At 46.9% G+C, this 13203-nt stretch overlaps 1 protein-coding gene across 1 annotated transcript; it reads right to left on the minus strand.

Annotated features, from left to right (window-relative positions):
* Positions 1 to 2359: 2359 nt before the first annotated feature.
* Positions 2360 to 8328, minus strand: APRT (adenine phosphoribosyltransferase). Its single transcript, XM_067540237.1, has 5 exons — positions 8169 to 8328; positions 6739 to 6842; positions 5525 to 5658; positions 4280 to 4358; positions 2360 to 3831 (listed from the first exon to the last, which is right to left on the minus strand). The coding sequence occupies exons 1-5, from the start codon at positions 8255 to 8257 to the stop codon at positions 3689 to 3691; spliced, it is 549 nt and encodes a 182-aa protein (XP_067396338.1). The 5' UTR covers positions 8258 to 8328; the 3' UTR covers positions 2360 to 3688.
* Between the last annotated feature and the right edge of the window lie 4875 nt (positions 8329 to 13203).

The raw sequence follows: 13203 nt of genomic DNA on the forward strand, positions 1-13203 counted from the left end.
GAGTTCCAAGCCAGTAGGAAACAGCTGTGACCTGTGGCAGATAAGCCTGCTCAGTCATCTGCTCTTAACTGTGGCACTGGCTCCTGTGTGGGGCTTGAACAAGTCCCTGCTACACCACTGCCGCCTGTTGGACTTCGAAGGAAAACTCCTAAAATCCTAACTCCACGAGTCCCAGGATCAGGCCTGGTTTACACTTACCTCCAAAGTCGGTGGCAGTCGAAGGGAGTTATGTAAGCTACGCCGACTCCTGTCGACTTCGTACGGCCTCGTCTAGGCATCATCTTCGCCGCGCCGCACCACTTGAGGGGGTGGTTTTAATGCGTCAAATTCCAGCTCGACTGAGTGGCTCAATTCATCCTGATAGATCAATCTGACGGTGGCGACAAGTGAAGACATCCCTTCAGATGACACTCCCAGGTGTCACAAGTGTTCAGCTCACGGTTTGAAAGATCATGCTTTTTGAGCACGTGGGTATCAAAATGGAGATACCCTTGGGGGGGGGGGGTGGTTGAGTGAGACTGATTCCCAGTGCTCTATAGTAACTACAGACGTAAGGGAGATCCACCTACGCTAAGCAACTGAAACACAAAGCTAACTTTCAGCTAGTGGTAGGAAAGACTGTCACAGTCTCAGAGCAAACGCTTTTCTTTAGAGTGAGAACTAACTGGAGTTGGTAAAAATCCTCATGGGGAGATGGCACTGTCATTTTTACCTTGAGGTAGATGGCTGAGGAGGAACAGACCCCTGACCTCAGCTACGTTAAGGTAGAAACTCCAGGGCTCTGTACCATGAGGATTTCACAATCAAGCCTGTGAACTCCAGTGGGCTGTCTCCGTATAAAAAAGTTGTGCATGAAGCCCAAAGGAGGGTGCACTCCCAGCCATGCCTGAGGTCATCGTTTCTGGCACTGCCTGGCTCCAGATCCACAGCTTGGCAGCCACAGGGCCTTAGTACAATTGTGACAGTGCTGCAGCTGCTTTCCAGGGGCTTTCTGGGTGGAACTTAATGTCTCCACCTCACACCAGCGCTACTGCCTTTAGTGTGCCAAGTGTGCAGGAGAGGAACTGATTCTTACACAGGCTGCATGGGAGAGTGAGTGTTAAATATCCTCTGGGGCCTGGTGTCTCTTAGCACTACCTGCTGCTGAAGCTACCTACACTTTCAGGAATGCTAAGACCAAATTAAGCCAGTACTCGTGTAGACCTAAGGCACTGAACACTGGATGTTTAGACTGACTACGTCTGCTGGATTACACATGTGGTAAGCAAGCAGGCCTGTGAGATTGTAAAGGACACACGTTGTGTGAGTAGGAGCTCAGGCTGTAGATACGTTACAGGGTTTCAGCACTGTCACCCCATAGGCAATTCCATGCAGGGGGAGGGGGAACATACAGCAATGAAAGCAGCCTACAATGAAGAAAAGGGGAGAAGTAAATGCCCAGATCCTCTCTACAGATCCTGGTCTTTAAATCAAATAGGCATGAAGGGAGTTAATGTGGCACCTGGTCATACATACGATGCACTTTCACAAACCTGTAGGGAAGCAAGTTTCCTTGCCGTGTGCGTTCAAAGCACTGAATAAGTAACTGCCTCTCTCTCTCTATCCTGCAGGATGAGATTAGCAAATCCCAACCTGAGAAGAGAAAAGCTGGCTTCTCTAGCATCGTCCAGCGACAACTCAAAGGGCAAGGCTTGGGGAGGAATTCAGTAAGACCAGATATGAGGAAGATAACTTAAAGGGCTAGCTCAGCACATAAAGCAACTAGGTGGACCCAACTTCCATCTCTTTTAAACTTCCCTGGTGAAGTCACAAGATGGCTTGTTTCACTGGATGCTGGTTTCTTGAACAGAAATATGCATCAACTTCATCCTGCTACCAAAACGGTTTGGAGAACTAAAAGGCCAATATTTATTTACTAATCAGCTACAGATTCAATTCAAGGTAGCCGTTAACAATCCAAAGCATCCTTCTTCACCCCTCTGGAGACGTTGGTACCCTGGCTCGGATTTGTAAGCTGTGTGACAGTGTTGGGTGTTACACCTAGATCACAAAGTGCAATTTGGAGCCTTTTTCCCTGAACTCTGCCCATCAACTTTTGTCCACCATAGTACCTGGAATGCTGTTAATATAAAAGCTCATGCTCAAGCAGTCAACATGGACCTAGTTCCACTTTCTCTTCCCTATTTAAACTGTCTTGAGGCTATGGGGTATTTTGGAACAAGGAAGTAGATTGGAAGGGGAGAAAGAGAGACAACAGTATCAACCCAAGCTCTGATTAACCTTTCAGTATGCTGGAACCTGAGGGGTCAGCAAGACAGAGTTTATGGAACCTACTGTATATATAAGAAGGGAGCCTGTGAAAAGTTGACGTTTTAATTGAGATAGGATGAGCATGATAGGCGGGGGACTTGCACCCATTTCTTATATTGAACAAGCCACCACACTCCATTAGCACTGCAAATGTAACCCAAGCACGTGGAGATAGTAAAAGGGGGCCTCATACAGAGTCCAGTAGCATGTTAGTTTTCAGTGATCTAGAACAGATTCCTCCCACCTGGCCACAAGTAATTCTCACAGCCTTTCCTCATTTCTCACCAAATCCACAGCTGTAGCGGTACACAGCAAAACCTAACATGAGACTGGGAGGAGACGAAGGCTGCTAAATGGTAGTTCAGATCAAGGGGCAACTTCTTCCCCAATTCAATTACTTTCAGCTCTGTCAGTTTCCACAGAATAAGGGAGCATAAGCAGAGCAGTAAATTTAGCAGAACTGAGCTAGAACAAACGAGGCCTAACTGTTCTTACTGTAAGGAGGAGCCACTTCCTTCCTTTAGAATACAGGGGAGGGGTTGGTCTAACGATTCATCTGTACCAACTCTGTGCTGCCATCAGTCCCTGCCTTTCCCACACGAATAGCCCATTCCACTGCCAGGAAGGAACACGACCGCACGCAGCGTCCCAAAGGAAAGCAGAGAACATTACAGCCCATCTTCTGAAGCCACACACAATGAAGTGAGGGGGTTCTCTAATGGGGTCACGAGATTATTACCTGGGGGTTGCAAGATGTCAGCCCCACACAGCCCCACCAGACGTAGAGCTGACAGTCGGAACCCCTGCAAAATTAAATATTAAAAAACCATATTTTTAAAGTGGTGGGGGGGTCGCACTCAGACTTGCTGTGTGCAAGGGGTCACCAATATAAAAAGTCTGAGAACCACTGTTACAGTGTTTTGTAATCATTCATTGTCATCTCTAGTATTTCTAAGGTACCTATTACAAGGCTCAGCACAGTACTGTCTATTTCTGGCTGAAACCAAAAGTGAGTACATGGGTCCCAGAAAAGGCATCAACTCAGTTCTCCATCTAGTTCACTACTGCACTTAGCAGCACCATTTACAAATTGATCTCTCTAAAAGGAAGTTTTAATCTTTGACCTGGAAAATAACCAGAAGCAGTTAAGATATAGCACCTGTTCAATACTTAAACTGAAACCGTGGTTTGTTTTACCATCTCTCAAAGAAACAGTGGAATGAACACACAGGAACGCATTATCCATACCACCCATCCCTCCCAGCCAAAAAAGAGGGAACCATGCTTGCTGCCTTCAAACAATCAACAGAGGTAAGAAACAGCAGCAGATCTTCAGCAAGGCAGCAGCTGCCATCAGACTACTCTGATCTGAAGATCACTAGTCATATTGCAGCAGAGAGTAGACCGGGAAGGGTTTCAGTTTTTCTGCCCCTTTCAGAGATTTTAACTCTAGGACCACCAAGCACTCTAGGACGTCAGCCTTCAGCTTCTTCATTAGCTCACAGGCTGCACACATGGTACCTGCACAACAGGGACATTAAGCAGAGAGAGATACGATCACTCTCAGTATCACAAGCAGATGAGGCACACAGTCTTTGTTCCAACTTTAAGCCATCATTAATCACACAGCTAGAAGCCGCACAGTGTGCATGCAAACAGGTACATTCTGATTTCCAGAAAACGTCAGACACCGCATTGCCAAGCCAAGAATGAGACCATGGTTTTCAACGTGGCTTTTATTTTTGTAAACCAAGCTGAACTCCAATGGGCCTTCGGGCAGGGATTTGAGGTACTGTAGTACAGTGATTCAGAAATGTTATAAACCCCAATTGGCTAACTGCTGCATCCCTCACCCTATAAAGTCACAAGCTCAAAGCAGCTTCGGCAGAGAGCCCCTGAGAGAGGATGAGTAGTACCAGTTACAGCACAGCTACACGTGGAGCAGACTTAACTAAGTGACTGCTCTTACCTCCGGTTGCAAGCAGGTCATCAATGAGGATCACTTTCTGTCCCGGTTCCACGGCATCGCTCTGGATTTCAAGTTCAGCCTGCATGATTGAAAAGGGGACTTTGTTCTAGTCTCACTTTGTAGAGCACTGCTTTAGAAAATGTTAGTGTAGCAAAATGTAGACGTCACGTTCAGCAGCAAGAATGAAATCCTGACTTTCAGCACCTAAATACACAGACCTCGAGCTAAAGGAGATCTCTAGAATCACAATCATGCACACTGTATTCTACTCCTTTGATTAGATAAGCTCTCCTAGAACAGCAACCCAGATAGGACTGGAACTCCTGGACGTAATATACTAGCCTAGGGTGTATAATCAAGTCTCCCATGATTTTGGTGCAGAAAGACCCAGGTTTCAGCCCTGTTGATAGTTGCAGTGTCTGTATATATCTGCAGCCCAGCCGTGGAAGCACCTTTTCTCTGTCCTCCAAGAGAGAGGAACCCATTTTATATAAGAACTGACCCATGCAATGCTCCTGACAACCACAAAACCTTTTACAATGCAAGGGAAAGCTTGCCTCAATAGTATTTCACCTGCCAGATACTCCAGCAGCACCAGTTAGCTAGCTAAGGCAGAGTTATCAAGCCTATGCTACATCTTTTCCAATAAGGGCCATGCATGGACCCAGCGGCTATACAATAAGTTTTCCCTGCTTTAAAACCATAAAGGAAGAGCATTTAACTGGAGCATTAACTGAAACAAGCAAGAGGGGGAAAACGTAATGGATATGTTCATACATATCTTCCTCCCCCATTCCACTGGCCTTTCCCCAGAAGCACAGGACATGGGATCAGTCCTTTAACTAGATTCCCCTGAAAATCAGTAACCACTAGTTTTTATGCTCAGGACTATTAATAGTACACATTCAGACTCAAAGCTCACCTCATCGTCGTTTAAACTTTGTACCTTTTCTCCAAAGATCTCAGACTAGTTTGCAAACATTAACTCCATGAAGCTTCCCAACACCCCTAAGAAGCAGGGACTAGACATTGGGCACAACGAGAATGGAACTGAGAATTCCTGACTCCCAATAATGTTGTGTTCTCATCACTAGCCCCAGGAGGGCGACAGTGGTGGTGAAAATCTCTAGCACCAAATATTATTACATGGGCTTCATCTCACCACCATCCTCATCTTCAAAGCTCAACAAACGAGACATTAGAAATTACAGCAGTGTCCACCAAGGATTCTCTTCTGGCTATTACCTGGCCGTACTCAAGAGCATATGATACAGATTCTGTGAGACCCGGAAGCTTCCCCTTTTTTCGTATTAACACAAAGCCAATCCCTAGTCTCTGTGCCAGAACTGGGCCAAAGAGGAAACCACGAGCATCCAGACCTGCAGGAAACAGAGCAGCAAAAACACTGTTAACAAAGGGAAACCGTTCAGTTTTCACTCTCTGCAAATGCTCAATGTCTCGGTTACCTTCCTGTTCCCAGGGAGCTGACTGTTATTTGTACTGACTTGCAGTCCCACCTACTTTGCATTGTATGTTTGCATTCACACAGACTTACTATGAAAGGCAGCCTAGGACCTGGAGTTCCACCACCCTGGCACCTAGGTTAGGCGTTCCCTCTTCTAGTTTGTGAACTGGTTCCTGTCTGTACTGATAAGAAATTAAGTCTCAATATCAATTCAACTGTAGGGCCAGAAACTCAGTATCACAACAGGATGGGTTTAAATGATCACAGCAACTAAGATCTGAATAGAGTCTATCAAATTCACTGCCACTGGGCTATTGTCAAATCACTCCTCTTCCTTTCAGTACTTATCATTCTCCATGTCCTTAAACAATGTGTTACTGGGAATAGAACAGTTATCTCCACACAAGCTATACTTGGCCTGTAACCAATCATCCCAAACAAGCGGAGAATTTAAACACAGCTTATGTCTTTGCTATTTACGTAACACTAGATCTTAAATGCAATTTATAGGCTAGGGAAGACAGAGTCGTAATTCACTTATATTGGTAATTCACTGCTTACTTTTATTACCTCTTTTTTAAATAAAGGAAATTATTGCCAAATGTTCATTAAGAGGGTGCTTTCAACACTTAAAACAGTAAGTGAAAAAACTACAGTACAGAAATAATACAACGATCACACCAGTGTTACATAATTTAGACAGAATAAAACATAATGATAAACAGTTGTAATGTTGCAATACCATAGAATCATAGATTAGGTTTGGAAGGGACCTCAGGAGGCCGTCTAGTCCAACCTCCTGCTCAAAGCAGGACCAGCCCCGACTAAATCATCCCAGCCAGGGCTTTGTCCATGATCTTATAAAATCTTTCCTGCCTTGTTAAAGGGGTTGTTTCCAAACTTTACCTACCATGCTCGCTCTGTATAGATGGACAATAATGTTCTGTGCTGTATTTTTAGAGAGGTTTCACTAAATACTTATCATATTACCCACCTGCAATTAAGTCAATCTGTGGATAGGATGCCTTCAAATGAGCTTCCAAAATATCAATCGCAGCCCTGAAGGCTATAGGATCCTTTAGCAAAGGGGTGATATCACTAAAAAGAGAAGAACAATTTGAGTTTTCCCTGAAAGCTGCTATAAAGATCAGAGTCCATAGTTCACTCTTCCTATGAAGCTTTAAGAAGCTTGGTTTCTACAAGTGGATTTGAGTCAACACACCATTTCCAGGAGTTCATAATAGCTGCAAAAAGGGGCTACACAAGATCTCTTGAAACAGCGGCTGAACTCAGCAATGAGTGAAGAAATGTGTAGTGGACATAGCTAGATGGCTAGCAACTGCTGCAGTTAAGATTCCTTAAGCACATGTACTCAAACCCTTTTTTCAGATGCTCAGAACTTTCCAAAGTGTTCACACTCCAGGCTGAGAATTTCCAGATGGTGAATATTTCTGAGAACTTCTGAGCCAAAACACTTCAAGACGTTTTGAAAATAAGTGTGATGGAAAAATGACTTATCATAATCAAATTCATACACTTCTTTTGAAATAAGAGACCTCTAGCACTGACGCAACTATAGGAAAAAAGCGGAAACGGCCCTCATTAAGAAATGCCACATCTGCAAAGTGTTTCTGATTTGCTAAGATATAACCCATTGAAAAAGTACATCTACCTGACCAGCCTCAGCCACAGTCACGCTGAGCTCATAAAACGCTCAGATAAGAGCATGTTGGGAGAAAGTTAAGTCCTTGATTCTACAAAGCTGCACACCACAGGACTTTGCTTCCACGCGTAGCTGCTACAGGGCTGAGGCCCAACGTGGCTGCTGGCTGACCAAGTGATGGCAGGAACCTGCGGCTCATAGGCAGTGCCCCTGAGCTCGGCTTCTGCGCGCCAGGCGAAACGCAGGGCGGCAGCAGGTGGTGGGCAAGGCAGGGGCTGCTTGCTGCAGGGCGTGCCGGGCAAAGGGCAGGCCCGGGACAAACCCAGGCAGTCCCAGAGGGTCTATCCCCAGTGCCAGAGCAGCTGGGTCCTGCGGCTGCACCTTCCGCGTGCCCGGTCCGGGCTTCACGCTGCGCCCGAGTGCGCGTGCTGCACGAGTGTAGCTGCACGAGCGTAGCTGCACAGGGCGTCTCCCCCCAGCCTCCCCCGTCCCCCCCCATTCACCCCCAGCCCTCCCCCTCCCTAACGCTCCCATTGCCTCCCCCCTCCCTCATCCACCCTATGGCCCTCCCTCATCCCTTCACACCCATATCTGCCCTCATCCACCCCTAGGTTCCCACCTGACCCCCATATCCACCTTCCACCCTCTGCCCCCCCATATCTGCCCTTATCTGCTCCCTGACCCCCATATCCGCCCCTGTATCCCTCCTGACCCCCCCATATCCGCCTTCCGCTCCCCGCCCCCCCACATCCGCCCCTCACCGGAAGAGCACCCCGAGGCAGGGGAAGTCGGGGAAGGCGCGCACCCGCCCCTCCACCAGGCGCCGCTGCGCCTCCCGCTCCCCGCTCATGCTGCCTCCGGCGGGTGGGGCTGAGGATCAGGCGCTCCTCACTGCGCAGGCGCCGCCGCCGGACTAGTGCCTCACGTCACGCTCCCTGCTAGGGTGGGTGGAACCATTGCAGCTGGAGGGGTGGTGTGGAGGAAACCATTACGAGGAGGGTGCGGGAGGGGGAGAACCATTGCAGCTGGAGGGGGGGCAGGACGTGAGCCGTGGGGTGGGAGGACCCACTGCTGCTCTGGCAGGGGGGGAGGATGTTCAGGCAGGCGCTGGGCAGGTGAGGGCAGCTCTCAGCACCTGCCCTCAACCCCCACCCACGTCCCGGTTTTCCCGGTTTTTCACACTTGCCATCAGGTCACCTGCGCTGTGACCTCACTCCAGTGACATCACATGCCCACTGACCTCACCCCGGTGACATCACATGCTTGCTGACTCCCCGCCCCGATTATGTCACACTGCTCACCGCTGGCAGGCATGGCTCGTCCTTCCGCCCCCGGGCCACTTGCCACACCACATGGGGAGCCACGGGACGTGGCCTAGCGCTGGGCCCGACACCCCTCAGGAGCCTGAGCTTCCTTTACAGGCCGGGCTTTAAAAACAGGAAAGAACAAAACATTCCCCCGCGCCAGGGCGCCGGCTGGTCCCAGCCCAGCACGTTCACCCTCTCCCAAAAGCTGGCCCTGGTTATTCAATAACAAGCCAACCCATGCCCGGGTCTGCCTCAAGCTCTGCCCCGCTCACTCTCCCCCTCTCCCGTGCTTGAGAGAACAAGGGGTCTTTGCAACCTGCCCCGCACATTGACCACAAACCACTACCTCCCAGAGCGTGCATCGTGGGTTAGTTAAAATCTATTGTTTCATTTGTGTTAACTGGGGGGAAAAAAATCAAGTGGAAAAGATGCAGTTGCTCAGTTCTGGGCTCACAGCTTGTGACGTTGGCAGGCCGGGGGACAAACTCATAGCTGGAGCCCAGAGCAGGTCACTTATGCGTTAGTAGCACTTTAAAGACTAACACATTTAATTTCTGCAGGCAGAAATTACATGTGTTAGTCTTTAAAGTGCTACAGCACTCTCGTTGTTTTTGCTGTATACAGACTAACATGGCTACCCCTCTGGAACTTTATGTGTTAGTGTTGCTCAAAATAGGTATTAATCCTATAAGAATATATTTAGGGTTTAGATTCTATTCAATGCTTGTAAGTTGCTGCATGCATTAATCTTATTTGTAATGCCTGTATTCCATGCTCTGAGGAAATATGTAAGGTTTCCTTATAACTTTGAAAATGTTTGCTCTAAACTCATGAACTCAGATGGGAGGAGTGTTTCACCCTGCCCCTCCAGAAGGACTATCAAAATCAGATGAGCCATCAAGCAACATCGCAACACAAAGGATTGGAGAATGGCCCCATTACACCTTGGAAATACTACACGCAAAGAAGCTCATCCGATGGATTTGGAGGCTGAATGAAGGAAATAAAACAAAGATACCAGAAATTTTTGCATCTCCTTGCTGTTTGAACTCTCAGAAGGCTAGAGACACTAAACTGAAGCTAGAGATCCCCAGGGGCTACCCTGGGGTCTTCCTTGAAAGACATTTTGAATTGACAGATCACTACAACTCTGTCACTCTCTCAGGATTTAGACTGCAACACATTTATGTATATATGTTTGCCTGCTTTAACCTGTAAATAATGCTCTTTTCTTTTTCCTAGTTCATAAAGCTTTGTTAGTTATTACAGGATTGGCTACACTACTTTGGTGTGAGCTTGCTTCCATGTCCCAGCTGTAGTCGTCCTATTTTACCTTGGGAGCTTGCCTTGGGAGGCGGTGCCTACCCAGGAAGTGCAGCCTCCAGGGAAGAACGCCATGCTGATTTGTGCCTAGAGCACGATGAAAAAGACTGAGTATGGCCTGCACCCTGCTTTAGTTTGTCTTCATCCTGATCTTAGCCGCCTTCTCTCCCCCCCCCATGGGTCTACAACTGCCTGAAAAGAAGGGTCAGAATTTCTTGGTGCTAACCCTTAGGAGATGCGTACTACATCCTGCAGACCACGCTGCTCTATCTCCTCTCTATTCCTTGCATGGATGGATATGGACCCGCTTTGGCAAAGTGACAAAAAGACACCTGTTTAATTGAACGAGGGGGTGGGGTGTGTCGCTGAAGGTCAGTGCAAAGGTTGTCCTTTCTGAGGGATTTATATTTCTTAGAAAGCGCTCTATGGAGAGAGAGAGAGAACAGCAGGAGAAGGTCAGTGTGGGCTATTTTCATAGCACTTCCTATTAGGAATAGGACTTTCCCAAAGTCAAATTAGCTTATCGGGCACCAGCAAATCCTCTCTCCAACAACTGGCGCAAGCCAACCAGCCCTTCAACAGCTGAAGAAACAAACACAGATGAAGCACATAACTTTCCATGGGAACAGAGGCTTTCCAGTTCTCTTGTTAATTCCTCTAGGTGGATTGGAAGAGTTTGTTTTGCTGCTTTGCCAACTACAGTACGGTGCAGTCAGCTATTCCAGCAGCGTGGCTGTTCTCTCAGCAGAAGGAAATTATTCAGGTAATTTGCCAGCCCACTAGGGATAGCATAGTGGCTGGGAAGTGGGGCCCCACAATGCAACGGGCCATCACTGCAAACTTCAATCGTTTCCGTCTTTCTCCTTTCATCATTCATGGAAGGCCCCTGAGCATCAGTTTTCATCCTCCTCTCCGTTTCTTATCGGAAAGGCGAGGCAGTCCCGACTGCTGTCTCCGATGCTGTCTGCAGGCGTCCTACTAGTATTGTTAGCGCATCGCTTTGCCCAGTGGCCATCCCCATGGCCCTCTGCCATTGTCTCTTGGAGGCCCAAGTCCCTCTCTGGATAATGCTAAGTCAGCCCTGCTAGAGAGCTGATAAAGATACTTCTGAATACCAACGTTTCTAACCTTTGTCATGCCCCAGATTGCATCACGTGTCAGATATTTTAAGGAGACCAGATGAACCCTGCTGTACTAGCCAATAGATTCTAGAGGGTCTGGGATCTGAGGCTGGTTTTTTCCTGGCAATCAAATAACTTTTAGAGGAATAATTAGGGGGGATGGGCAGTGAGAGTCTTATCTGAAAAGTATTTGCCTAGGACTACTTTCTTCCTGCTAGTCTGAACCAGGCAGAGACCTCTCCAATGATGAGGCATTCCTCCCAAAATGCATTAGTTCTGGACCATCACCAGTGAAGAGTCTGGACCACCAAGTCTGACTAGACCAGCTAGGGAGACTGAGTTGGACCAGGTCTCCTCCTTAAGTCAGGAAAGGTTTAGGATGTTATGTGGCTAACCCTGGAAAGACACATCTCATGTATCTATTACAGCAGCCCGCACTCGTTACTAACCTCTGTAGTTAATCATTTGATGTAATTACATAGTTATGTGATTGATTATATATCAATTAACAGCAAGGATATATGAATATACCAATATATAATACAATCAATGGGTAGTTAATAAGTTTCAGTTGTAGGATAAGGATAAGTAAGGTAAAGCCTAAAGTCTGTTGGCCTTATGCTGAAGCCTGTAAGAGATTTGCTTGGTCATAGAAGGTCTCAGGCTTGAAAGAGGCTGACATGACGAGTTGGCCGAGGGATAATCCTGGGCCAGTAAGATTGTGAAATACGGTAATAGACGTGTTATGTGCTGATGTCCTGGGAAATAGGTTTCAATGTACCAGTTAATCCCACAAGATGAGCAGTAGTAACTTTTCAGAGAATTCTGTAATAACCTCACGTTCCCATACGAACTCATTCATGTATCTGTTAATGAGAATAAGGGAAGCCTGAGGCCTGAGAGGGGACATGATAACAATTTTCAAGTACATAAAAGGTTGTTACAAGGAGGAGGGAGAAAACTTGTTCTCCTTAACCTCTGCGGATAGGACAAGAAGCAATGGGCTTAAATTGCAGCCAGGGCAGTTTAGGTTGGACATTAGGAAAAATTACCTGTCAGGGTGGTTAAGCACTGGAATAAATTACCGAGGGAGGTTGTGGAATCTCCATCGCTGGAGATTTTTAAGAGCAGGTTAGATAAACACCTGTCAGGGATGGTCTAGATAATACTTAGTCCTGCTGTGAGTGCAGGGGGCTGGACTGGATGACCTCTCGAGGTCCCGCCCAGTCCTATGATTCTAAGCTAAGGGGATAACCTAAGCGAAATGGGGCATGTCTAAGATAGTGGAGTTGGGAAATACAAGTAAGGAAAAGGGATTGATACTCCTGTGCATAAGCACAGTGAGTGTCAGAACAACACATGATAAAAGGTGTAGCCTAACCTAGTGTGGACGGAAGCACATCGGGGACACACAACAGGAAGGCCCCTGACGATCATTTTACCCACCCCTCCATATTTCCCCAGGCGATGAGAGTATGAAATCATCGATGCTGGACATCTCATTGTTCTCTCCATCTGTGTATATGTTTTAGTAGTTCTGGCATTGTTCATCAGCTTAATTAAATTGTTAGTATGAGGATGTTTTATAACCTCTGACCACAGGTAATATACTCACAGCTCCTAGAGTCTCTAAACCTGATAATATTCCTAATGGTGATTCTCACCCTACTGATCCGGGTATGGTAGTCGTTCAGAAGGCTGATTTCTTAGTTAAAGTCACTGTGGTTTAAGATACCCCGCAGTAACACCAACCCAAACGTATCAAATTAAACAGGCTATACCTCCCGCTCAGGGGTGCTGTGAAGTTTAATTAGTTAATGCTTGTAAAAAGTGCTTTGAGATTCTGACATGAGAGGTACAAAGTATTATTATATACACACCTGTCTATGAGACATTATCTAACTTTAATCTGATTAACTACTCAAATTGGCAAAGTAGTAGAGCTGTGCAGAGGGAAGAAGTTTCATTTCGCTAAAGGTTTTCAATATTTGGAAATCTGGTTTTATTAAAAAAAACACCCTTCGTTTTGGGTCAGTCAATAAAAG

The sequence above is a fragment of the Emydura macquarii genome, unplaced genomic scaffold (assembly GCF_026122565.2).
Source record: "Emydura macquarii macquarii isolate MOO-44397 ecotype Brisbane River unplaced genomic scaffold, CSIRO-AGI_Emac_v2 contig_561, whole genome shotgun sequence".
In the NCBI taxonomy this organism is placed as follows: domain Eukaryota; kingdom Metazoa; phylum Chordata; order Testudines; family Chelidae; genus Emydura; species Emydura macquarii.